Below are 27,317 nucleotides of genomic sequence, written 5' to 3'. Positions count from 1 at the left end.
GGAAATTTAGAAAGTGGTAATATAAAAGTATGTGGAAAAAAGTAAAATACTTAAAGTTGCCAATGTCATTTTAAAGATATTTTTATTTTATGTGTGAGTATTTTACCTGCATGTATACATGGGCGTCATGTTAGTGCTGTGAACTGAGCTCAGATCCTCTGCAAAAACAGCAAGTACTCTTACTGATGAGTTGAATATATATATTTCTTTTCTAGGGGAAGAAAAGGATGAATAATTTATATTATCTACATTCAACATTATTATTTAGTCAACAAATTGTTATAATCCTACAATATTCAGGGTAGCATGCTATTGGCTCCCTATGTCATTGATTCTTATACTGAATATAAAATCCGGATAATACAGCCACAGATGAATTAGCAGTTGATATTTTAACAGTCATGTCAATAAATGTAAATGGAAACAATGAATCCCCTTAGCAATGCTGGCAACCAAGCAGCCATACACAAAAGCAGTAATGCTTGACTCACATCAAGAAATTAAATAATAATAATAGGCCAAATGTAAAGCTTAAAATTATAAAACTTTTAGAAGAGAGTTAAAAGTATGAACATTGGTAAAGCAAAGATTTCTTAGCTAAAGAAAAATTACTTTTGTCATAAATTAGACATTATCAAAATTTTAAAATTTGCTTTCTTCAATGGATGCCTTAAAAATTAAAAAAAGCAAATCACAGGCTACAAGGAAAGATTCACAATGCTAATATTTGACCAAATGTTCATATTTAAAAATATACAAAAGCATCCAATTCAATTATTTTAAAAAGCCCTCATCTGAAAAGTAGTAAGAAATTGAATACACCTATTTTAAAGGTAAGTGGATGCAAATGAGCTTGTGACAGTGCTCCCAGTCTTTAGTTATTAGAGAAATAGAATTTACATCACAGCGAGAAGCCACTTCCTATGCGCCCACTAACATCAAGGGTTTAAAGACACCATCACAGCTGTTAATTAGGTATAACTCAGCCTGGCAGGATTGTGCTTAGCTCAAATCTCTAGAGACTAGGTTGGCAGCTTCTCAAGATATTAAATGTATATTTACATATGAGTCATTCAATTCTACACTATTACTTACCTCGATAGATGAAACCATATGTCTACATAGTGATTTTTTCCCCAGGATATCTTTAATGGGTTTCTTCTGACTATGTAAATCTACAAGCCCTGATGTCCACCCTCTGATGGATGAATGAACAAATTGCAGCACAACTCTACTGTAGAGTTTTGCTTAACAATGAAGTGGAAAGAACTAATACGTTCATTGAGGCTGCTGGGTCTCACGAACACTATGTTGAGCACAGTGTGTTCCAGATAACAAATCTAATGTTATCCCATAAACAACAACAACAAAATGGTAGAAAAAAAAAAACCAGAATCCTAAACTGCAAACTGTAAAGCCAGCTCAGTGGCTGCATGGACTAAGGCAGTACTAACTAAAAGGAGACATGAGAATTCTCCTGGGTCGACAGACATGCTGATAGGTGCTGGCAATGTACCTGTTATATGCCTATTAAAACTCATCAAACTGGGAGCTGGTGAGATAGCTCAATGGCTAAGAGTGCTTACTGCTCCTGCAGAAGCCCAGAGTTCAGTGGCAGCTACAAGGGATCCGATGCCTTTTCCTGACATTCAAGAATAATTACACATGTGTTCACAAACACTCAGACAGAGAGAGACATGCATAGGCATAAAATGGAATGTAGGGAATTCTCTCTAAAAGTTCATTTTGAGGACCATGGTTTGCCTTAATGTACCTTCACCCCAAATCATTCTAGGCCATATCAGCTATATTTCCAGATGTATTGGGAATATGTTTCAATAAACCCCCACCCCTGAAGTCTGATGGTCACCAAAGGGAAGAGAAACTTACCTTATTGTTGTGAGTTGCTAATGGTTACTAGGTTCATGTATACAGAGTGCCTTCAGGTAAGGATATCAAGCTACCATGTTTGTGTTGGAAGATGGGTATGTGAGTAGCCCAAGCCAAGTGGAGTCCTGGTTGCTCAGTTATTCCCTATGCTTGATTGCCTCTATGGTAGGAACAAAGTTAGACAACTGTATTAATAAAAAATACAGAACTTAAAACTATCTACTAATGAGAAAACTTAAATTTGATAAATGCCTACATCAAAAAATCAAAATGGGGGTTGGGGTGGGGGATGAACTGTGTTAGTCAGTACCATAATCAGTACTAAGAAAAAAATCAACTACAAGAAGAAACAAAATATATGTAGGCTGATTTTTTTCTGTCTATGGATACTTGGTCCTACTGATTTGTGCTAAGACATGGCATCATAGAAGAATCCTGTGGACAGGCCTGTCTCATGGCAGCTGAGAAGCGAAGAAACAGACAATAACCCAATGTCCCCTTCCAATGTCTTGAGGTTTGGAATCCAAGACCTTCTCAACTGAAGACTGTAACACTTTGATAGGGTGAAAATGGTCAAGTGAGAAGTCTCCAGCATGACTAGGCTTCACTCAAGTGTTGGTGGAGTCAGCATGGGGAAGTTGTCATCCTGCCTTCTTGGAAGTCATGTACCACCTGTCTCTAATGGGGCTGGTGTCAGAAGAAGGCTAGCAGACAGTTAAGACTTTCACAATTGTGCAGAAAAAACAAGGCCATCTTCCTCAACGCTGGGATGTCATGGAGACCATAGTGACTGCCAGACACCAACCTTCACCAAGTGTCAGGGAAAGCCAACTGTGGAACTGGGCTTACATACACACACACACACACACACACACACACACACACACACATACACATGCACACACATACATACCACACACATACACACACCACACACACACCACATACACACACACTCATACACACACGCACACCACACACATACCACATACACACACATACACACGCACACCACATACACACACCACATACACACACACATGCACATACACACACACCACATACACACACAGACACACACGCACACACACACACCACATACACACCACATACGAACACACACACACGCACACACACATACACACACAGACCACATACACACACAGACACACATGCACACCACATACACACACACATACGCACACACACCACATACAAACACACACACACCACATACACACACACCACATACAAACACACACACACCACATACACATACACACACACACACACACACACACACACACACACACACACACACTGGCCCTGACAAGGAAGACTCCAGAGCCAAATGAAAAAAAGCAAACTGAAACAGAAGATCTAAATAGAACCTATGAAAATATGCAAATTTGATACGCTGCTGACATGCATATATCCTAAAGGACGGGAGGAACTGGTACAATGGGTTACCAAATGGCTCATAGAAACTTGCCCATCCTCTGTCCAGTGATGGGTTGTGTGAAGCTCTTAATGTGGCAGCTGTCTTCTGGAGGTCAAAGAGATTGGAAACCAGCATCCAAGAAAAACTCAGAGAGAAAGGGTGAGGAACCTCTTCTATGCATCTATGTGGTCAGCACTGTCCCATTTGGCCTTCAAGGGTAAATAGAGTGACAAACATCCCAGAAATAGTGCTAAGTCTGTCTCAAGAGTTGGACTATGATGATAAGCAGATATACTTTATTTCAATGTGTGATTTAGAACATTTTCTACATTACAGAATAAACTCTCTTAAATGCTTTGAGGGGTGGGAGGAGTCAATTGTTCCCAGGAGATAAAAAGGTTAGTTAAGCTCTGATTCTAGGTTGATGGCTGGCAATCGAACTAAACTGAGAGGAAAGAGAATACCCAGAAAAAAAGCTATAGAGATGGCTTGGCAGTTAAGCACACTTGCTTTTCTTGCAAAGAGCCTGGGTTTGGTTCCCAGCACCAGCAAGGTAGTTCACAACTGCCTGTCACCACAGCTCCTGCTCTGGAGTATCTGGTGCCTTCTCCACTGCCAAGAGCACTGCCTACATACCATGCGTATACAGACATGCAGACAAAATATAAATATAAAGAAAAATTCTTAAGAAAGTAAAACCAAAAGGGATTCAAGAGTGTGTGGCATGGTGGGGACAGGGGCATTAGGTGAAGTCTCACTGGCTCCAGGGCATTGGCTTGCCTAGGGTCACCAGGGCACAGTGCAAAGTGACCAGGTCTTGGCCATCCGACTGCTGAGCCAGGAGAAGAAAACCGCCTTCTAGGTGATGGTGCTTTGCATCAAGTAGGCTACACCCAGTCCAGATCCGGGACAGGAGAAAACAACTGCAACAAAGTAACACTAGCCTGGGGCTCAGCAGACATGTTGTATTTAATCAGTAACCGAGCTGTAGGGCAGCCCCAGGCAGAACAAAGAAGCCTAGAAAGAGAAAGTGACTTCTTTCTCCTTCCTGCGCCCCCCCAACACTCAGCACCATGTTGAAAGAGGGAGGCATGGCTGTCCATCCTCAGAAGATGTCCTCTTCCTGGCCTAAGTTACCACGGATTAAACAGAAGGCTTGATAAGGTTTAAAATAGGATTGAGATTTCCCTCTAAATCGATTCTTGGAATTCTTCGTTTTCAAAATACTAGGGTTTAACATGTAAACCAAACTAGAAAGTAATAAAATTTCCCCAAGATCTCTAGTCTGGGAGGTTTAAGAAAGCATAGCTATAGATCTCTCCTGAGAGACACATCCAGAGCATGTCCAATACAGAGGTCAATGCTAGCATCAAACCACTGAACTGAGAACAGGACCCCCTTGGGGGGAATTAGAGGAAGGATTGAAAGAGGTGAAGGAGCTTGAGACCCCATATGAACAACAATGCCAACCAACCAGAGCTTCCAGGGACTAAACCACTACGGAAAGACTATACATGGACTGACCCAGGGCTCCAACTGCATAGGTAGCAATGAATAGCCTTGTTAGGGCACCAGTGGAAGGGGAAGCCGTTGGTCCTGCCAAGTTGGACCCCCAGTGCAGGGGAATATGGGGGAGTCAGTAAGGGAGATGGATGGGGGAAATACCCATATGGGGGAGAGGGAGGGGAAGGAATGGGGGCTTGTGAACAGGAAACTGGGAAGGGGAATAACATTTGAAATGTAAGTAAAGAAATATATCTAATTTTAAAAAGGAAAAGAAAAGAAAAGAAAGAAAGCATAGCTAAAGCCTACTTGGAGTGAAATAACAACCTTTCACATCTATTACTTGTTACTATTTACCCATCAGTAAATGGGTACCTGTTGCATAGTTGGAGCAGAGGCTGCTGAGTGAAACGGTGCCACGCCCTGCCGTCCCCCCCCCCCCCCCAGCAACTCTGACCTATGGAAACATCAAGTCCAGGGAACATGGATGGATACACAGACCTCCTAATTTCACTGCCCAACACTCTGCAAACAATGCTCATCCTTACAGGAACTCTGCCTGCAGTTATCTCCTGCTTTCCAAAACCAGATCTTCTGAGTAACTGAGGGCTTGGCCCAAGTCAGCCAGCCAAGTAACCTCTCTGCAATGTGAACCCAAAACCATGTGCCTCCAGAGCCCATGGCCAGCCCAAAGATGTTGCTTGCCTAATTTTCCCATGGGAGGTACTTTGTAGCACTCCTTAAAGCATCCGAGGAGCTCCTGATTCTTTATTTTCATTGTTCCTTTGCCCATTTTCATAGATGAAATTTCCAAACCTTTCCCAGAAGGTTTCCTCCCACAACTCGTTGTCACACTAACCCTTCTGTTTTTGAAACTGCAATATTCTAGGACGCTGATGGAAGTCGGGTGAGGGAAGGGGATATATGAACAAAAAACTTCTCCTAGATCCCCAGCTGCTAAAACACAGCTTCCAGTCTCAGGGAGAAAGAGAGGTGGATCAGCTAGAAAGGACGCTGACCCCACAGGTCAGCCAGAGGAGGGGGCCCTGTGATCCGAAGGAAGTGGACACAGGGAGTGCCCGGAAGAGATTGTTCATGCTTTCAAGCTGGGCCAACCCTTATGAGTAACAGAGGGCGTGTAGGTCTGGCTATAAATACCTGCACCTTAGGCCCCCACCCCTGGCAGAGCCCTGGTGTTCATCAGCCTTAGATCCACAATTCCATAGCCGCCCCCACGCTGCATCAGGGAAAAGAAGGTACCTTCCCTTTTCCCACTCCTAGCATGTTGGCCTCCGAACCTGGGTCCCACTTAGGAGGAGGAAGTCTTCTGAGCTGTGGGGCACTGCTGCTCCAGTTATCCCAAGTCTTGCAGTCCAGGGAATCAGATTCTGTGTGTGTACTCAGTGTGGGTCCCTCAGATCTTTGTCAGGGTGGCACTGTCTCTCTCAGAGTAGAGAGTATGTCTTGCTAGACCTCTAGAGGGGGATTCTAGAAGACTTCAGCATGCATGCTTCCCTTGGTCAGCTCCTTCCCAAACCCCAGGAAAATTCTGAGAAAGCTAGCCATCTTCAGGACTTTCAGCACACCACAAGTCAGATAGTGAGCCTTTTGACAAAAGCTGTTTGTTGCCTTGTGCTTGTATAGAATAAAGGTTTTAGGCATGGGGGTGGGGCGAGGTCTGAGCCAAGGGTCTTTAACATGCTAAATAGAACATTAAAGTTAGTAACTGGATCTTTGCCTCAAGGAATCATTCATGAGTTGACTCTGGAGAAGGCCTCTTTTTGTTTATAAAACCTGCTTCCTAGTCGCAGGTACAATTAGTTCTATCAGGAAATCCTCTGAAACAACCGCAGTGCTAATAGGACTCATCTGCGGCAGCAAGGTTGATAAGAAGAAACTCTTCCGGATTGGCCTGGAGTCTCCCTGACGAGCTTTCTGAATTCTAGCTCTTTTATCCTAACCTGAAATGAATCCATGTCCAGTTTCCACAGTGATGTGTGACTCTTCCCTTGAACCTAAGAATTTTGCCTTTCCCCACTTTCGACTGTGAGTAGATTTTCTTCTCACAGCATTTGTGTGTGTGTGTGCGCTACATGTGTGTGTACCTTGTGCCCATGGAGGTCAGAAGAAAGCATCAGATTCCCTGGAACGGAAATTATGAACAGCATTTGGGTACTCAGAATAAACCAACCCAGATCCTTTTCAAGAACAAGTGTTCTTAGCCACTGAGCAATCTCTCCAGGCCCTTTTTCTTACTTACTTATTTTTATTTAATAACTCATCATCTCCAGTTTGGATTGTCCATTGACTCTTGGGTGTGGGGCCATACACTGGAACATCAGTGTAAACCTATCAGTAGCCACACTGTTAAAGAAAACTCACTTTCCCTCCCAGAGAAACCATGAAGTGTCTATAACATGAGTCCCTTCTCACTCCTTGCTAGAATGTTGACTGGTTTGGTCTTGTGCTCTGAGTTCACTTGTGCAGCAGTCCTGTTATTCACAAAACTTTGTTCTGGTCTTCTCTGACTTTGTCTCTTAAAATCTTTTCTCCCTCTCTTGCTTGACAATCCCTGAGCTTTGGGAAGGGCTGGGATTTAAATTTCCCATTTGTGGCAAAGCACTCCTCGGGTATTTATGCTCTGCTCTTTGTCTACATCAGCCACTGTCCCACTCCAGAACAAAAAAAAAAAAAAAAAAAAAAAAAAAACTCTGATGAGATCTGAGCGCTGCATTCATCTATCCATGGGTACAGACATATGAGTTTAGAGGCTAAGTAGTTTAATGCTATGTCCTTTTAGCAAAATAATGGTAGTAGGTTCACTGTTGTGGCCTGTGTTCTTGGCCCTATTTACAGCACCAGGCATGTATTTCCTCCTTTAGTGCAATCCTCAAGCTCAATCAGACCACAGTTGGCCACCTCCCCATAACACTGTATCACTGTTGCAATCCACAGATTTCATAGCTGGATAAGACTGTTGATGGCTTGTCTGCAGTACAACAGTCTGCATAGCATCTTTGGTACTACCATAGTTAGCCAGCAGAGAGGTAGCCAGCTTCCTGGTGAGTACCAACTAGCTTTCCATATGTCCTGTGACCAAAGTGTGTGGTGTATTCAGCAATATCATTTTATCAAGTTCTTTTCTGCAACCAGGAGCGTTTGTTTGTTTGTTTGTTTCTTTCTTTCTTTCTTTTTTTGTGGGGTTGACACTCCTGACCAGCAACTCAAGGTAAGGTATCCCACCACTGCTACAGAGCTTCTAGGATGAATATCATCTCCCATGTAGAGTAATTGCAATTCAACTCTTACATGAATATATATTTAGGAAGTTTATAAAATTGTAGATTCCTATTTAGTTTTTCAAACCTCCAGAGGCATTAAAAAAAAAAAAACTTTTCATTAATTCCACTCTGCAGCCTCATTTGAGGATCACTTGCTCATAGAAGGTAGTGAAAGTCTGTATCTAATTCTACGAAATCGTGTTACAGGTAGGGCCTGGCTCTAATCTAGTGTAGAGAGCCAAGCAAACAAGAAAGAGATTCTTAAGACGTAAAACAATGATGTAGTTGATGGTGAGGTCAGAGCAAACATTCCACGGGGTGGGGAATAAGTGTTCACTCCTTACCATAATGCTTCATGGTCTTCCAGTTCAGTAAGACTTTACGGGAAGGCTCATTTTGGTGGTGGTGCCTTCCTAAAATCCTGGCACTCAAAGACACGTTGGAAGTGTCAACCTGGACTGCATAGTCTTAAGCTGTGCAGTGACACCTGGGGTTTGGGCAGGGGGCAACAGCAAGAGTGAACGAAAGACAGGGACTGACTTTGGAGGAAAGAAAGATGATCACAGAAGAGTACAACAAACTGTCCAAAGATGAAACCAGAAAGACATGACCAATAACCAAGAAATCACCCAATACCCAAAGTTGAAAGACTTTTCTGAAGTGACTTGAGTGTATGCTTCTAAAATTCACTTGTCTTAGGTCAAGAGCAGTGCCCAAAAAGTCGTGTGGGTCAGAGATCTCAGGCCTTACACCCTCTGGCTATCAGTCTTACCTGGGAGTTTGTTGAAGAGTGTGATTTACTCAGAACGGACACTTCAGCAAGCTCTCCCGGACATCTGCATACGCATTCCAATTTGAAACACATTGTTCTATACCAGAATCCAACACAGAATTTCTACCAGTTTCTCAGAGAGTATGAATGTCGATTGCTGGTTTGTGGTATCTCATATAGGCATTCCCAGAACAATGAGTAACCGAGTATCCTCAGCCTGCTTATCTCCTGGTCCTGTGTTATCTGTCTTTTTCTTTCAAAGAAGAAACCAACTCAAGGGGTTTTGTGGGCCGGTGCTAGCAGGCTTTGCTTTGTTTTATTTTGTTGAGGTAGTCTTACTGGTAGCCCAGCTGACCTAGAACCTGGAAATCCTTCTATCTCAAACTCTCCTGGTGCTAAGATTACTGAGCCAAGTATATCACACCTGGAGGGGAGAGGGATGGTTAACAATCAATGAAGTAGCTAAAGTCGCTGACGAAACTGAAGCACCCAGAGTTAGGACTTATCTCCCAGGAGCCTTGATTCAGAGGTTCAGATACTGTCACCTAGGACCCAGATTCTCTCATGTCTTTGCCCTCTCTCCCACTGATGCTTTCTAATGTCTAATTCCCTTGGTACCCTACCATTCTCCTCTGGAAAATAAAATGGCTTCAGCAGTATAGCCTATCATACAGTTGTGCCCGGAGATCTTCCAGTCATAACCCCTCATTGGACCTTGGACCTGAATTTGGTCACATCTCCTGCCTCAACTTGGTAACAATGGCTCAGTGTGCAGGTCTCGTGGAGAAAAGTGACGTTCTCCAATCTCATGGCTGGATGACAGAAAGAAGGCCTCACCAAACACACACACACACACACACACACACACACACACACACACACACACATGCGCTCGGGATATACAGCAAATGTCATCATCACATCCCATCTGGAGAACAGAGAGAGCTCTGCCCCAGTTCTTTCATTTGCTTGCTTGCTTGCTTGGTAGGGTGGGTGGGTGGGTGTGTTTGATGGTGATTGTGGTGGTTGGTTGGTTGGTTTTTACTGACAGGGTTTCTCTGTATACTCCTGGCTGTCCTGGAACTTACTCTGTAGATCAAGCTAGCCTCACACTCTGAGATCCCCTGGCCTCTGCCTCCCAAATACTGAAACTAAAGATGTATGACACCACTGCCTGGCTTGTCCCCAGTTCTTAATGCTCATCAGGTGTTAAAATATTGCATTTTGACCATAAACATTCTTCCCGAAAAGCCAACATAAGAATCTTTTCACCAACATTGTGGATATGGAGGAAAGTATCCAAATATTTCAAAACCACTGAATTTTGGTGTGAAAATATCCAGGATAATACGAAATCCGAAGTAAGCAATAAAATGTGACCATATAATTAGCAGGAAGATATTGCTATTATTTTAGGGCCAGAAATGTAGTTTAGGGATAGAATACAGACCTAGCATGCCAAAGGCCAGCACAAGAAAGAAAGAAAACAAAAAAGAAGCAATCTACTTGAAACTTTTTTTTAAGATTTTTTTTATTTGTAAACTCCTTTTGTTGGATTTTTTTATTTAATTTAAAATGTTAGCCCCTTTCTGGGTTTCCCCTCCAGAAACTGGCTATCTCCCCCTGTTTCTATGATGATGCTCCCCCAACTTACCCACTCCCTCCCAACTCCCCATCCTGACATTCCCTTACACTGGGGGGTCAAGCCTTGACAGGACCAAGGGCCTCTCCTCCCATTGATGTCCAACAAGGCCATCCTCTGCTACATATGCAGCTACAGCCATGGGTCCATCCCTTTGTACTCTTGGAACGGTGGTTTAATCCCTGGGAGCTCTGGGGGTTCTGGTTAGTTGATATTGTTGTTCTTCTTATGGGGTTACAAACCCCTTCAGCTCCTTCAGTCTTTTCTCTAACTCCTCCACTGGGGACCCTGTTCTCAGTTCAGTGCTTGGCTGCAAGCATCCACCTCTGTATTTGTCATGTATTTGTCAGGTTCTGACTTTACTTGAAAGTTTAAGAGAAAAAAAAGTCTCCATAAAAACTTGTATTTCAGGCTGGAGAGATGGCTCAGTGGTTAAGAGCACTGACTGCTCTTCCAGAGGTCCTGAGTTCAAATCCCAGCAACCACATGGTGGCTCACAGCCATCTGTAATGGGATCTGATGCCCTCTTCTGGTGTGTCTGAAGACAGCTACAGTGTACTTATAAGTAAATGCATAAAATAAATAAATAATACAGTGTACTTATAAATATAAATAAACAAACAAATCTTTAAAACAAACAAAACGTTTTTTAAAAAGACTTGTATTTTCAGTAAATAACATCCTACAGGTTTTGGTTTTTGAATGATGGGTTGGTTAGTTTTCGTTTTATTGGGTTTTTGTTTATTTAGTTATTTTGCTGTGGTTTTATCTCATTTTTTTTTGAAACAGAGCTTCCCTGTATAACCCAGACTGGTAGTCAACTGTCAATCCTCACTCCCCACCCTCTGAAGTGTTAGAATCAAAATGTGCCACCCTGCCTGGCTCTCTCACTTGGCCTATTTCACCACGTGAGAAATTTGGATTAGATAATTTACACCAAAACTCAGTTATAGTTTGAAAGCATTTGGATACTTCCCCCATATCCATGATGTAGATGTTGGCGAAGAGATTCCTACACTAGTTTTTTGGGACGAGAATTTATGGTCAAAATGCAATATTTCAAGGTGCAAAACAAAAGTTCCTACGAGGGTGTTGCCTACACTTTCTAGGAATGATCTCAGCTAGAGAAACTGGAAGAGGAACTTCTGCCTGACAGAACTGTATTCTCTCTGTGTCTCTGTCTGTCTCTCCCTCTCCCCCTCCCTTTCCCCCTCCCCATCTTCTCCCTCTCTTCCCCTCCTCTCTCTCCCTCTCCCTTTCCCTTTCTCCCTCTCCCTTTTTCTCTCCCTCTCCCTCTCCTCCTGTCCCTCCTGAACCACACATGTCCTGAAAACAACAACCACAGTTGGCCTTCCTTCCCACTGTACACTACACTTCACACAGGTGTAGGCAATGCCACTCACCTTACTCGGGTTGGGGTGGGGGACCTCATAGACCTAAGATGAACAGGCAGGAGTAGTTACCGACCCAACTGAGTCACCTGCTAAGGATATGTCCCAGCCTTCTGATTTTATGGTTCTGGAGAGGCCAGAAAGATACCCTGGCTGGACAACAATGGGATAGGTGCGCAACTAGAGGTCGAAGCTCCAAAAACAGTATCCACCCTAGCCTGCCACCCCTGCACCCCAGCATAACTAGGCTCGCAAAAAATCCTCTGCAGAAGAACCTGTCTTTAAGGAGCCTGGCCTGGCTGTCCTCTGAGAGGCTCTACCTGAGACAGATGCAGTTACTTACAGCCAACCCTTGGGCTGAGCTCCAGATCCCTATGGAAGAGTTAGGGGAAGGACTGAAGGAGCTGAAAGGGATTGCAACTGTATAGAAACAGCAATGTATCAAGTAAACCAGACCTCTCACAGCTCCCAGGAACTAAGACACCAAACAAAGAGCATACATGGCCCCTGCTACATAGGTAGCAGGGACTACCTTGTCTGGCCTCAGAGGGAGGGAATGTACTTGCTAGGCTTGATGCCCCAGAGAAGGGGGATGCTAGATGGGTGAGGTGGGAGTGGGTGGTGGGGGAGCACACTCTTAGAAGTGAGGAGGAGGGCTCACGGGGGGGGATAACATTTGAAATGTGAATAAATAAAATAATTATTATTAATAATAATGATGAACCTGTCTTTAAGAGTTTACACTAAGCCTAGCAGTGGTGCCCACACACCTTTCATCCCAGTACTGGAGAGGCAGAGGCAGGCGGATCTCTATGAATTCGAGGCCAGCCTGGTCTACATGTCGAGTTCTCAGGACAGTGAAGGCCACACGGAGAATCCCAGTCTTGAAAACAAACAAACACAAAAACAAAAAACAAAAAAAAAAAAAAACAAAACAAAAGGAAGAAAGAAGAAAAACTGTTTCCACTAAAAGCGTACACAATTTTTTTCCTTATGTTTTTCTAATGAAATATGCTTCTCAAGACCCTTCTTCTCATTCTAGCAAGCAACTCAGTTTTTGCATAATTATTTACACAGGCCTGGCGATGGAACAACTGATGTCTCCTAGTGAAAGAGTGGAGATCCACCTTGTAGGACACACAGATGCCAACAAGCACTGCTAACTGGAAAAGTGAGCCTCAGAGAAGAAGGAAATGAGAGCCTGTGTGTCTCCAAGATTGTGGATACAGAAAACAGAAGTGCCAGGGAACACTGGGTAGATATAGCGGTGACGAAGTTTACATCTAGGGCACCAATGACTGTCCTCATGTGCTGTTTAAATTGATAAGAAAGGGGTTGGGGATTTAGCTCAGTGGTAGAGCACTTGCCTAGGAAGCGCAAGGCCCTGGGTTCGGTCCCCAGCTCTGAAAAAAAAAAAAATTGATAAGAAAAAGTAACTGAATAACTGCTATGCAAAAGGGCAATGACCTTACATGGCTACGATGCAGGTAAAGCTGATGATTTCATACTTTTTCTTTACAGACCTTCTACACCTTAGCATCCAAGATGCTGGGAGTCTGAACTGTTCACAAATAGGGGCCACTTTCTCCACAGTTTTCTAAGACAAATTTAAGCAACACCAGCCCTTCGAAGCTCAAGGTTGCAGTGTGCTAGCTGGCTGTACCAATCTCCTCAGCTATTTTTCTGAACCATGTTCATTGAACACCTATCCAGAGACATTCATGACCAGCTGTTTTCTGTTCCACTCCCCAATTCTCGATTCTTTACCTGAAAAAAAAAAAAAAAAAAAAAAAGAAGGAATGAATGCAGTTCTGAAAAGTTAAGTCAAATTAAAACTTAGAAACAAAGGTATTCCATTTTCTCTGGAGAACTCCATCTCATTAGAAGGTACCCTAAAACATTTCCCAAGACCTACATCTGTCTTCCTTGATAAGAGATGATACTTTAGTATTGAAGTTTCTAGTTCCCTTTTCTGCCAGACAATGACTCGAAATGTAATAACTATTCTCCCAAAGGTCTCTCCTATATAACCCCACAGTCCCCAGAGTCCTGGTCATTAATGATGACTTCTCCCTTTCTGCCAGACGCTGGCCACTTGACTTTAGCTACACCTTGATGCCTCGGACACTTTGAAGAACTGGGATGTGAGACTGGGCTGACAGGAAACCCGAACAACTAGTTGCTGCCACACACTTCAGGTTCCTAAAGCAGTCAAGCTGTGATACAGCCCAAAGTCAGAAGCTTGGCCAGGCCGTCAAAGCCTTTTGGTGGTTTGCTGTGGTCACTACTAGCATATTTTATCCCCCACCCCCACCCCTAGCTGCCTAGAGGGCTACTTGGTTCTCAAGTCTGAACCTGCCACCTACTGGGTTCACTAAAGAGCCATTCAATAGAAAATAACACCTTGAGAACCGACATGGGTGCGGCCCTGTAAACCCACACACCAGAGCCTGAAGTAGGGGAGAGAGGTCGTGAGTACCTGGCCAGCCTGAAATACACAAACAAATACAAACCAAGTTACACACACACACACACACACACACACACACACTCTCTCTCTCTCTCTCTCTCTCTCTCTCTCTCTCTCACACACACACACACACACACACACACACACACACACACACTCACACTCGAAATTTAGATCATTTTTCCCCTGCTCGAAGGAAAGCCAGTCTTAGGCAGGTTTCTGAACTGATCCCACCCAGCTCGAAAGGCCACCAAGGGTTGCATGGTAAAGCCCAGTAGGAAATACCTGGAGGGCAAGCCCTCTGCCCTCCTCCCACCCCACCCCACCCCCCGCCTTTTCCCCCCACTATCATATCTATGCTCTTTGACCTCCTTAGTTAATGTCATTCCAGAGATTTGTTAAAATGTCTTCTTGTTAACCGCACCCTCAGTGTGGACTTCAAGAGAGTGAAACCCATCCCTCTGGTATGTGCCTGCACCATGCCTGAAGCTGTCGCTGGCCGCACAACCCTAGAGAAAGGAACTAGGATGGCCACCAGTGAGCCTACGTTTTTTGCGCTTTCCACGTGAGTGTATTTCTTTCTTTGTGTAATGCATTGGGGAAAACATGATCCCTCCTGGAACATAAGAAGAGAGTGAAGGTGAAGCCACAACTCCTTAAAATGAGAATCCTGATTTTCTGAAATGCTGTAAAAATTTAACGGGTATTTATTATTATATTATTAAAAGGATAAATCAGTATTCTGCGTGCTGTATGTACCCCTTCCAGGAAAAAAAAAACACTAAAAAAAATCCCACTTCTCAGAAAAACCTCCTGGGGGAGGGGCGACATCATATGTCCTACTTTTATTAAGGAGCAAAGTGGGTGGGAGATACTGGGATGCCTGAGCTTAAGAAGCAATGACAACCCAAGGAAAATGGAGGAAAAGGAGATAAACGCAACCACATTCGTAGGACAGAGGTAGTTATCACAGCAGGAAATAAATACGACCAACAAACCTAACTTTGGCCACTACAAAAAGCAAATGTTTAACGTAAGTAGTATCAAGCAGGAAAATTTTTTAAAAAGTAAGTATTGATTGCGACATGGTAGGACTGACTCCAGAGAAAGGACCCTCTAACACCTAGTCTCTCTAACATTGCTTGTGTTTTTGCAAGCATGTCCATCGGTTGGGTTTTTAATTATTTTATTAAGTACATAGAGCCCACAATCTCTTTATTTTCAATAAAAGTCTAAATTATTATTATTTTTAAAACTCTTTCTCGTAAATATTTTCAGTCTGATATTCTGGTTTGTGAGCTTCTGACACCTGGTGTGTGTGCTTGTGGGGAGCTCACCTGTGGCACCTACCTGGTGTGTGTGCTTATAGGGAGCTCACCTGTGGCACCTACCTGGTGTGTGTGCTTGTGGGGAGCTCACCTGTGGCACCTGCCTGGTGTGTGTGCTTGTGGGGAGCTCACCTGTGGCACCTACCTGGTGTGTGTGCTTGTGGGGAGCTCACCTGTGGCACCTACCTGGTGTGCGTGCACACATCTGGCACCTGCACTCCCTACTATTACCTACATGCATCTAATTTTTTTCATTTTTTAAAAGCAACAGAATCCTTCCCTTTTATACTGGGTCTCTGAGTTTTCTTTTCAGCACTGCTTTGGGAAGATAGCCTCTGAGAACTGAGGGTTTTAGGAGCCTGGTGTCAGGTTTCGACCTTATAGTGACTGGGACTGGAGATTCTCCATTTGCCTCTCTCCCTTTATTTTGCTCTGTCCCTTGGCCCTCAAAAGTTCTGCCTGTTCAGTCCTTTAAAAGTAAAAGAGAAACTACCATAGAGGACTTTAGGGTAAGAGGCCATTGTGGGGAGAGATGGGAAGGTTCCTTGTCTAGATCTTGCAGTGGGAGTGTCTCCATTGGTTTATCCTCTTAAAAGGGCTTGAAGTTTTCACAAAAAGTTGGGGTTTGTAAAACTCTCCTTTTTCTGTTTTTGTTTTTGTTTTTAGTTGGTTGGTTGGTTCATTGGTAAATTAAAAAAAGTAGATCAGAGCTCAGAAAAAGCCAGTACTTTCTCCAAGCCCACAAAACTAAGCCCCTTCCCCAAGCCAGGTAAATGAAATCTCTGACTCAGAATGCAGAGGATTTTTTTTCTTCTTGGCAACAGTCCTAGCTTTACTCAGAGCATCTTAGGTCCATAACCTTGCTCTCTTGTCTTGCTTAACTTTTATTTCCCAGCGTAACATATTAGACAAAGATTTATAGCCACCAGCCACTCAAGTAGAGAAGATAGGCAAAGCAAGAATTCTTGGATTCTCTGAGATGCCCCAACAGAAAATGGTGGCACCGGGCTGTAGAGATGTCTATGGTGAGCGCTGATTGTTCTCCCAGAGGATCCAGGTTTGACTCTCAGCACCCACATGGCTGTTCACAACTGTACCTCAGGTTTCAGAGGACTTGACAGCTTCATACAGACAAACATGATGGCAAAATGCCAATGCATTTAAAATAAAAATAAATAAGTCATTTTTTAAAATTAGAAAAAAAAAAAAAAGAGACACCAACAAGCACATGCATTCTTCTGTCAACTTTCTGTGCGTTTAGCAGGTGCTAGATCCGGGATACAGAGGACAAACGTTCTGACAGAGAACAAACCTCACTTCTGACAGCCAGTGCCATCTGACGGGCACACATGTCGTAATGCTTTTCCTTCTCTAACAAGTCAGCGGGGGTATTCTATCTGCCAACTGAGTAACTAAATCAAGTAGTTAATGTGCTTTTCTAATGGTTTATTACGTGCCTTACAAAGGAGCACTAAGCTGAGTAATGGCAACCTGACTGCCCTCCTGGCTGTTTTCCTTTGACTCTTCATTGCAGATACTTGTCTCCAGTAACATCGACTTGGTGACTATTCCTTCGGAAATCATTTTGAAAAAAAAAAATGTTTAACAGGGTATCAGTTCTGTTCACCAGTTCAGTTTGACGAAATAAAATCCTCAAAGGTTCCTTCTTAAGCAAGAATCATTTAATTGTTTTGCTCTTATAATTATTTATTAACGTATGTGTGAGTGTGTACGTGTGAGTATATTGTATATTGTGTGTGTAACTGTGTATGTGTGAGTGTGTGTGACTACTATGTGTCTAATTGCGTGTGTATGTGTGCTTGCAGTGTCTATGGAGATCAGAGGATAACTTGCAGGAATCCCTTTCTACCATATAGGGCACAGAAACTGAACTTATTTAGGTGATTAGGATTGGTGGCAGCGATCATTATCTGTTGAGGCACTTACTAGCCCAAGAATAAATTTTATTCTTGCTTTCAGTCAAATTGGTTTTGCTTGGAGCTACTAAGGACTCCAATAAAGAGCACCATTATTAGTCACAATATCATGTTCGGACCTGCTCTACACCAAGCACTTGCACATGACAATTTCTAATATTCTTAATGGAGTTATAGGGGTCAGTGGTGGGGATTCTAAGTTTCTGTATGAGACACTATGCGGTTTGGATTCAAAGCTGCTTGGCTATTCAGGTAAAAAAAAAAAAAAAGCACAGAGCAACCTCCTCATTGAGAAGAGGAGGGAAAAGTGTGATGGTGAAAAAATGGAGGAAATGCAGCTAAGTCCTCAGAGAAGAGAGCCAAACGATGCTCAGGATGTCCCAGGCACATCGTGTGGGAGGAACTTCAGCCTATCCTTCGTCTTCCTTCAGGCGAGAACCCTGCAACCACTTTCCTTCAGAGGAATCTTTTAGATCAGAAGGAAGCACCTTGCATGCAGGAAGAATAAATTCATATTGAAATAATGGTTGTAAAATACCTCTCCCTGTTCACAAAACAGGGCATGGGGGTAGCGAACGTGAAAGATACTGTCTGTGACAGGCACAGTTCTGAGTATTTAAAAAGAAGCCAAGCATGTGGAAGTTTAAGGTTAAGCAAATGTACTTAGTTCTGAGCACTCTACTCCACTTTCCTTGCCTTCCTTTGCCTCTTTCCCTTACTCGTCTCACAACGGATTTAAAGAACACATGGAAGCTGTTTGCAGAGTGAGATGAAAATAAATAAAAACGATGTCATTGTGATATCATCTCAGCTACTTTACCTGAAGTTTAGCCCGGGATGGCTTTAAGGAGATCACTCCAGGTCCTCATGGAAGAAAACAGGTTTATCGTTAGTGTTTTGAGAGGCGTGTAGATTTCATATCATTCTGATGTCTGGATATATCGAGTCATGAAGAGGTTTGATTTCCACCTCTGGACACTTCTAAAGAACTTTGAAAATAGGGATGAGGAAAACAAACCAATTTCCCCACAACGAGCTTATTTCCAAGATAAATGGTAAAAATGTAAATAAATTTGATACACTAAAAATAAAAAGATTAGCTAGGGGCTGGAGTAACCTCAGTGGGCAAGCACCAGCCGAGCATGTGCCAGGCTGTGAGCTCTGTTTCCATGATCACGATTCAGGCACTTGGGTCTCTTCATCTGAATGCAGCAATGCACAAATATTGTGATACCCGAGTCAGTCTTTCAGTTTTTGTTCCCATTTTACACCGTTTGTGCTGGCTAGCTTTAGATCAACTTCACACAAGTAGAAGTTATCAGAGAAGAGTAAGCCCCACTTGAGACAATGTCTTCCTAAGATCGAGATGTGGGCAAGGCTCTAGAGAAATTGTTCAATTTATGATTGATGTGGGAGGGCCCAGCCCATTGTGGGCTGGGCCATCCTCAATTCTATTAGAAAGCAGCTGAGAGGGGGGCTGGGGAGTTAGCTCAGTGGTAGAGCGCTTGCCTAGGAAGCAGCTGAGCAAGGTATGGTGAACAAGCACTGGCCTGGGCCGCCCTATTCTGTCTCCATAAGGTTCCCATGTTGGTTAAGTGGTAAAATTGAACACACAAAGCAGCACCCTTCTCCTTAAAAGAAAAGAATCATTCCCACTTGTGGTGCACCTGGACGCTTCTGTTTGGCTTTTGTCCATCTCGGTGCTGGGCAAGCACTCTAACAGGGAACTGCAGCCATAGCTTCCTGTGCTGGATATTTTGTATTCAGTCCTTCAGTTCTAGGGCAGGAATGAGCTGGAGAAGCTGAGCCCTCTCCCTTTTCAGGAACTCCTGGGCCTCTTTTCTTTACCTCTGTGCAGTAAGTGCAGTTCCTCTGTGCAGTTGGTTAAGTGGTAAAATTGGGCTTTTTATACAATTGTCCAGAACACAAAGAACAAAATCTGAAACGCCCTCCTACAAGTCAGTCAGAGACATGTCATGTTTCCATTCCTGTCACCTTCGAGTGAGTTAGAGTAGCAAATCTCACTTGGATTAAACCATGGAAAGGCCCTCTGGATCAGTCCTGGAATCTAGTAATCACCATCACGGTGGCACCAAGAGAAGTCTACATCTTCACCTTGTCCTATATTACAGGCTCCCTTTAAACTCAAGAGAACAGTGACTGTTAGTTCCTTGAATCATGTCATAAGAAAGGAGAATTCCTCATAGAGATAGTTCTTTGGTTTCAAATATCTGATGTGTGTCATCTGGTTTAAGTTGTCTGTGTTATTTACTGATTAACACCAGGGCTTCTGTAACCCATAGATAGTTGGAAAGAGTCCCGCAATAGATAGAGTCCCACAATGCCAGAATTATCCCTAACTACAAAGGGTATGTGCTTTGTGTGCATGTTACTAGGGAAGAGTTCCTGCTTTTCTCAGCCACTCAGATTAAGGTGGATCCAAATATACAAACATATAAGGCTCCTTAGAACCCAACCAAAACCTGCCCTAGATGCTCAAGGTATTTCTGAAGGATCTCAGACAGTCGGGGGTTGGGGGGAATGGTGTCTTTTATCTGCAGTTTTTCCTCCACAAAGTGTGAAAGAAAAAATGAGACTGTATGGAATGATAAAGCAACCATTAGCAGATTCTTAAGCTGAGTGTTGGGGGAAAGGAAAGGAGTTGGCCTGAAGTCTCTACCTACAAGAGCTGTCTGTGAGGATGAAGACACTTGCATCCTCGTAGTAACATTGCCTCCATAATTGTAGCTGTCTTGTCTTCTCAGCCATACCTTGGGAGCGGTTAAAAATATTATGTGACCTGATTTCCGACTTTGCCCTAAGCGCTCCATATTCTTTTCTTCCTTTCCACCTTTCCCTACTTAGCGTCTTTATTTGAAGAGAGGGCAGTCACATTTCCAGCAGTTGTTTCTTTGGAGTCACACACTAAAATGTCTACAGAAATTTGAACTACCCACGTGACTTCGAAAGTGGGACTGGGCAACCCTTCTGCTTATTACATAGTCTACTGAGAAATTCTTGGGAATCCCTGTAAATGAATTTATGCTCATGCAGAACAGCCTCTCTGGGATCAAAGAAAGAAACAATGTAGAACAAGGAAGAGCACTAAATAAAAATCAGCCTGGAAGCCAGATGGTCTGGGACATGCCTTTAGTCACAGCACTTAGGAGGCAGAGGAATGCAGATCTCTGTGGTCAGTCTGGTCTATATAGTGAGTTCCAAGATAGCCAGAAAACAACAAAATAAAATGAGGCAGGTTTTAGAGACTCTGGTTTCCATGCCTAGTGTCAGGGGTGGGAGGGAGAAAGGAAAAGGAAATAGGTTAGATAACCTCCCAGGGGTGAACTTTACATTTCTAAGTAGAAAATTAAACATGATTATAGTCACTAGAAATGTCCTAAGTAGGGTTGGGGATTTAGCTCAGTGGTAGAGTGCTTGCCTAGCAAGCTCAAGGCCCTGGGTTGGTCCCCAGCTCCGGAAAAAAAGAAAAAAAAAATGTCCCAAGTAGGCTCAACCTGTTTTCTACCCTTCTGTGCCTAGTAATCAGGAATCCTCCTTTTAAAATGTTATACTGACATTTCCAAAAGAACCCATTTAAACCCATCATCTTAGAGTTCTTCACCATATAAATACCTTCTTTGTTGACCAGAATGCGAATTCTAGTGCCCACCTCTGCAGCCCTACACAGAGACTCAGTAAATGCTTTAGGAGTTAGCAACTGGGCTGGGTTTGCAGCTCAAAAGTGGCTCTCTTTATCCCCCTTGATGAAGCTGTGGCCTCAGTGCCCAGCATGGATGGGGACTAGAGAATGAGAGAATACTGCCCAACTGGAAGGCTTTCTCAGATACAATGCGCAGAATGACACTAAGGAAACACCTGGCACAGGAAAAGCGCACAAACCAGCAGTTCCCGCGGTGTCCGTGTGTAGGGCAGCAATCAGCACAGCAGATTTGCAGGGGCTACGGATTGAAGCCTTGTACCTCTTTTTTCTCAACAGGAGATGAGGGAGATAGCTGTTTTGTGCTGTGTAAAGCACACCGCATAAAACTCACTCAAGGGGAATCTTGAGCTTGAAAATGGCAAAACAAGGGAATGCAACCGTCCACATGTGCTAACTCGAGCAAAATGCACGGTGGAAATTATATACTAAAGTTGATTAACAGTCACAACAAATTTTATTTTGATTAGTTTCTCTGACTCTAAAAATGTGGGGATTAAAGGCAAATTTTGTGGGGAAAGGGATAAAGACATTTGGAAGAAAACACAAACGAAAACAGATATATCTGAAAAGCTCTTTTGGCAGATTTCAAGATGACAAAAAAAACCCAGAATTTTTGAACAGCCTTATTAAAGTATACAGAATTAAAAACATTTACAGTATTATTTTTAGAAACCAATATTTTGGAATGTACATAGCAAGTTCATTCTGTGAGAATTTTTTTCGTAGGAGAACAACGATATCACATCTGAACACCCCACTGTTTGTATTTAGGGTTTCTTAAATTTTGTAAGAAAATAGAAAGTTTACAATTAACTATACACTTCTAATTGTGTAATATTTACTGTTGATCTTTAAATTACTTTGATAAAACCAATGTGATAGAGATTTTTTTAAAAAAGATTCCAGGATTTTTTTAAGATCGTGACAAAATTTCTTTGGATCAAGTTGGTGAGATATTAAAAACTGGCTAAAACTGGACAGTGATGGTGGGGAGCAAACCCCTCGAGGCATTTGAAATGAGAATCTCATGTAGCCCTTCAACTGTTCAAGTGGCAGACAAAATAAATTACCATAAATTATATGCCAAGGCAACTTAAAAACAAAACAGCGTGACGCTAAGGATTTCCTTAGCGCTTCCAGGAAGTGTGTAACACTGCTTCTGGCCCGCAGGTCAAATCGGCAACCGTCAGATGTCAGGGTAGTTGCAGTAGTAGACCGCTGAGCTAGCGTCGGACACCACGGAGGAAATGGCTCCGTGGCTGTCCGAGAGGTTCACACCGCAGTCGTGTCCCTGGTAGGGAAGACGCATCTCCGGCTTATACACAAAGTGCAAATACTGTTCGAATTCCGTGCGGTCCACCTCCCCTAGTAGCTCAGTGGGCTGGTTGGGTTCCGTGCCATCCCGGCAGGGCAGAGCCTCGGGAGGTGGAGAAGGCTGCCCCGGACCGTGCGTCGGGTGCTGCTGCGGCGGTGGAGGCGGTGGTGGTGGCGGCGGTGGCTGCGGTTGCAGTGGCTGCTGGGGCTGAGCGTGGAAACCGCGCCCGGCGCTTGCCGCGGGCGAGCCCATCGCGCCGTAGTACAGGTGCAGAGCACTGGGGGGCGCCAGGATCCCCGGCATCGCAGAGCCGGAGGGGTCGGGTCCCACTCGCATGGGGCCAGCGGACGGCTCTGCGGGCACCGCATAGTCCGAGACCTGAGCATACGTGTAGGCTCCGGCCGCCGGGCAGTCCCCTGGCAGCGGGGCAGCAAAGAAAGCCGGGTCCTGCTCCACGCCATCCAACGGGGATGTGTCCGGAGTGGGCAGAGGGTAGCCGTCGAGCGCGGGTGCGCCCAGTCCCTGGCAGTCACGGTAGTGGGCGCCCATGTGCGGGGACATCAGCGGCGGGCCGGCCGGATAGCCTGGCTCCGGGAAAGGCAGACCCAGGCCATCCATGGCCACGCGGCCGCCCTCGGGACCAAGCGCGCCGGCCTGAGGCTCGGCGAGAGCGTGCAGGAAGCCTCCCTCCACCCGTTTCATGCGCTTCACCTGCTTGCGCCGCCGCGGCCGGTACTTGTAGTTGGGATGGTCCTGCATGTGCTGCACACGCAGCCGCTCGGCCTCTTCCACGAAGGGCCGCTTCTCCGCCAAGGTCAACGCCTTCCAGGATTTGCCTGCAGGGAAGGTGGAGAGGCGCGCAGGGTTACCCGGGTGAGCTCCCGCACCCAGGCCCCTCTCCCGGGTAATCGCTCACTGAGCGAGCAAGCGAGAAGCCTGGTCTCAGTACGCTGAAAGTCTTGTATCGCGTCCTCACAGGACGCCTAAAAAGGGCTTCCTCTCTTACCTTTCTTCCCTAAATTCGAAAAACTGGTAAAATCCCCTGGTCTGGGAAGGGGTCGAGCCAGGGGTGCTCGAGTTACCGCTCTGAAGTGCTAAGAAACCCTTATATTTTGCCCAAAGACCAAGGCCAAGGGTTATTTTGGCGAGAGGGAGCTGGAGAAAGGGACAGCCCACTTGTGGTGTGAGGCGCAAGACACCTCTTGGCTCAAGGAGGTGGCTCGGCGATTCTCTGGAGTGCGCGAGGCCCCTGGATCCCCCTGGTCCGACTCACCTAGCATCTTGCTCAGCTCTGCGTTGTGCAGATCCGGGTTCTGCTGTGCCAGCCGCTTGCGTTCGTCTTTGGCCCACACCATAAAGGCATTCATCGGCCGCCGGATGCGAGACTCGGCTTTGGCTCGACTCGAGGTCCCGGCTGGCGCCCCGCTACTCGCCACCACCTCTCCTTTCACCTTTACGTCCCCGAGAGAGCTCAGGGACTCGGCCCAGGGACAGGGGCCCAACCCGGCCATCACCGCGGGCTGCGCGCTCCGAGGCTGGCTCTGGTCGTCACTGGCGTATCCCGCATCCGGGCTGCTCATGGCGCTCCAGACCGACCCCGCGCTCTGCTACGGCCACGGGACACGCCGCTTCCCCGGACCCTGAGGCGGGGATGGGAAGCTTGCCTGGAGATGCCCAGAGGAACTCGTTAACCTGAGCGGGTGCGACCCTCCGGCCGCTCCTCCCGTTAGTCCTAACCTGCTGCGTTAATAGCTCTGGAGATCTACCCAGTGACACTGCGGGTGTCCCCCGGTGCCGCGGGCCCTTTTCTTTATGGACCTGGCCAATGGCGCGGCGGGGGCGGGCCGGACCCTAGTCCTTAGGCCCCCGCCCAGCCGGTGGTCCGAGTCTCAAGTCCCATACCCGCCCCTTTCCCCTCCCCCGGCAGAGCGTTCGGGCTACACCTGCCAGGGGAAAACTGGCTGGAGCCGGGCTCTGGCGCCAAGTCCTCTCGGGGAAATAGGACGGCTGAAATTCAAATGTCTGGAGATATTGCTCACTGTGAAGTACTAGTCCAAGGTTGTTCACGTCAACATACTAGGTATAGGTATTTATTCTATTTTTTGAAAAAAAGTATTACCGAAGACAATTAACTTCGCGTGTTTTTTCAGGGAAAAAAAAATCCTGTTCTTCCAAAAACTCATCATGTTTACATTCTATTAAAAATGTCCAAGGTAAATAACAAGTTGTAAAAAAAACAAAGTTTAATATAAAATGCTTTATCACTATTATTTCACCACTCAATAGTTAAGGGTTCAAGTCTACCCCAAGGAATTTCGCTATGAAACATAAAACACACACACATACACACACACACACACACACACACACACACACACACACACAAACGCTGCCCATATGTGTTCGGCAAAAGAGGCAAGACCTAAGTCTTTCTAAAGACTTGAAAGAAGCCGTGGTTCCATCCCAAACGCCAAGAAATTAAAATATAAAATAACGTGCAAAAAGCGGCAGCAGGAGGGAAAGGATCAGTCCATTTGCGAAGCACATTTTATAGCGTTTAAGCCGGTTAGCCTGACAGATGGTTACAACACCCCCTATATATTTCCTGAGACTGGTATGAAAAGATGAGCACCCTTAAATTTATTTCAAACCTGAAAGTACTTTTTCACGGGCTTCAAACCATGCCTTCCTACAGACCTGATCCGAGCAACCACTCAGCACCCTCCAAATGTTAGCAAACGCATTTAGCCCCTAACATAATCTTTTTCAAGGGCAGCATTATAGCTTCCAGAAGAGGAAACTGAGACTCACGTGCTAAGGCAGAGACACTGGAGGGTGTTAGGAGCACACCTAGCAGCAGCCCTCCTTCAGACCAGAAGCTCCGAAAGCTCCCTGTTGTTGCATTTGCATGTTTGTGTTGTTTTCTAAGAGCTCCAACAGTCAGTCTCACATAGTTTTAAGGGAGGAAAAATTGTGGTTTTAAGGGAGGAAAATTCAAGGACTGGTGAAATAGCACAATTAGAATGCTCACCTAGCACAATTCCTCAGAAAAGACAGTCTATGAGATGCCTAATGCCTGTAATTCTGTAATTCCAGCACTTGAGAGATGGGGGCAGAAAAATATGTTCAAGATCATCCTCGGCTACATATAGAATTAGAGGCCAGCCTGGGCTACATGCAACCCTGCCTTGAAGGAGAGAAAGACAGAGAGAGAGAGAGAGAGAGAGAGAGAGAGAGAGAGAGAGAGAGAGAGAGAGACTCAACATATCAGTTTCCAAAACAAGACTTCTTTAAGGTGAAGGGCTGATTGAAAAAGTATCACTTACTTGTGGCCCATGAGGTAACATGCTGAGGTTTCCTTGTGTTATTTCAGATACCAAGTCTGGCTTACTGGAGGTTCCAAAACGCACAGAGGTTTTGCTAGCTCCTGGCCTGCAGTTTCTGGAACTATCTTGTCTCCAAAGAACTCATACAGAAGCCATTCTTTCTCGAATTTGTTATGTTATAAAGCAATGGCGACCCTCCCATTTAAAGCTGGATGTTGTGCAGAGAGATCCGTGAGAGTGTTTAAAGTTCCAGGTCTTAAGATTCATACAAAGGGGGTAAATTTAAATCTGCTTTAAGAAATCGAAGAAAATAATATTTTAAATTGGTGATTTAAAAGCAATTGGTCTTAAATCTAACTGATAATGTGCTCTTTCTCAAAGCTTTTTTTCCCCTGAAAAACATTGGCTTGAAAGTAAAACAAACAAACAAAAAAATGCATTTCAGATGTTTAACCAAAGGGGTTATAGGGGCAGAGATAGCCATATTACCAATCAATTCCTTAGCCAGGTAATCTTTAAGGAAAAAAAATCGTATCTCTTCCGTTTGTTTTGAGGCAATTTCCCCATGTAGCTCTCCTGCCTCTCAGAAGCAAGGGCGCAGGCCCTCACCTCCACAGTGACTTTTCTCTTTTGCATCTAGTAACCGACATCTTTTTAAAGATCCCAGGGCCGAATTTTCTCTTTCCGTGATTTTTTTTTTTTTAATAAACTATGGGCTTTATTTGAAATGAAGGTTGGAAACAGTAGCGGGTCCAGAATGCATTTTCTCTGTCTTCACTGTCTTGGTTGATTTCTCCGAAAGCTAAGAGACAACGGAAATATAATTCAGGTGTAGGTCTAAAAAATGTATTTGCATCATTTTACCTGGTTACTTGTTCTGTTCTTGCTCCGTGAAGGGAACCCAGCATACTGAGAAAGCGGTTAAAAGCCCAGGGGTGCCAGAGTCATTTACACTCATTCCGGAAGATTAACTACTGATCTGTCTGAGGGAAAGCACAAACGCACTAGGAGTCCAAGCGTCCACCTTTGGGCTCTTCTCTACTCCCGTAAAACAGCCTCCCCTGGACTCATTAGGTAGCACTTTACTTAACAAATCTCTCAGGAAATGTGGCGCTTTCCCAAGACTAGTCCCCTTCCCGTCCTCTTACCTAGATCTAATTTCTGCTGACCATTCTCTTGATAGATACTTTGGGAGAAGTGTTGGGGGCAACCGCACTTCAGACCCGCCAGCAGTTGTGAGTGGACCATGTTTCAGTTTCTTCACTAAATGGGTGTTGGAAGCCGAGTTCGCGACGTTATC

At 44.6% G+C, this 27,317-nt stretch overlaps 2 protein-coding genes across 23 annotated transcripts in view; both read right to left on the bottom strand.

The window, feature by feature from the left end:
- Rgs20 (regulator of G-protein signaling 20) overlaps positions 1 to 27,317 on the bottom strand; it is a gene marked incomplete at its 3' end in the record, with an annotated part of 597,802 nt that overhangs the window by 35,384 nt on the left and 535,101 nt on the right.
- Positions 21,812 to 27,317, bottom strand: Sox17 (SRY-box transcription factor 17). Of its 21 annotated transcripts, none has more exons than XM_087548635.1 (6): positions 27,166 to 27,317; positions 26,882 to 27,000; positions 26,018 to 26,308; positions 25,503 to 25,636; positions 23,965 to 24,355; positions 21,812 to 23,527 (listed from the first exon to the last, which is right to left on the bottom strand). In XM_087548635.1, the coding sequence occupies exons 5-6, from the start codon at positions 24,269 to 24,271 to the stop codon at positions 22,563 to 22,565; spliced, it is 1,272 nt and encodes a 423-aa protein (XP_087404761.1). In that variant the 5' UTR covers positions 24,272 to 24,355; positions 25,503 to 25,636; positions 26,018 to 26,308; positions 26,882 to 27,000; positions 27,166 to 27,317; the 3' UTR covers positions 21,812 to 22,562.

This window comes from Rattus norvegicus, chromosome 5, assembly GCF_021556685.1.
Source record: "Rattus norvegicus strain SHRSP/BbbUtx chromosome 5, alternate assembly SHRSP_T2T, whole genome shotgun sequence".
Taxonomy (NCBI): Eukaryota; Metazoa; Chordata; class Mammalia; order Rodentia; family Muridae; genus Rattus; species Rattus norvegicus.
This window is presented reverse-complemented; position numbering and strand designations above follow the sequence as displayed.

Excerpts from the sequence above, each read along its gene's own strand:
- Sox17 (XM_087548630.1), bottom strand. The coding sequence starts at position 24,271 with ATGAGCAGCCCGGATGCGGGATACGCCAGTGACGACCAGAGCCAGCCT. Across the intron at positions 23,528-23,964 it reads AGAGCTGAGCAAGATGCTAG|GCAAATCCTGGAAGGCGTTG; the intron begins GTGAGTCGGACC and ends CCTTCCCTGCAG.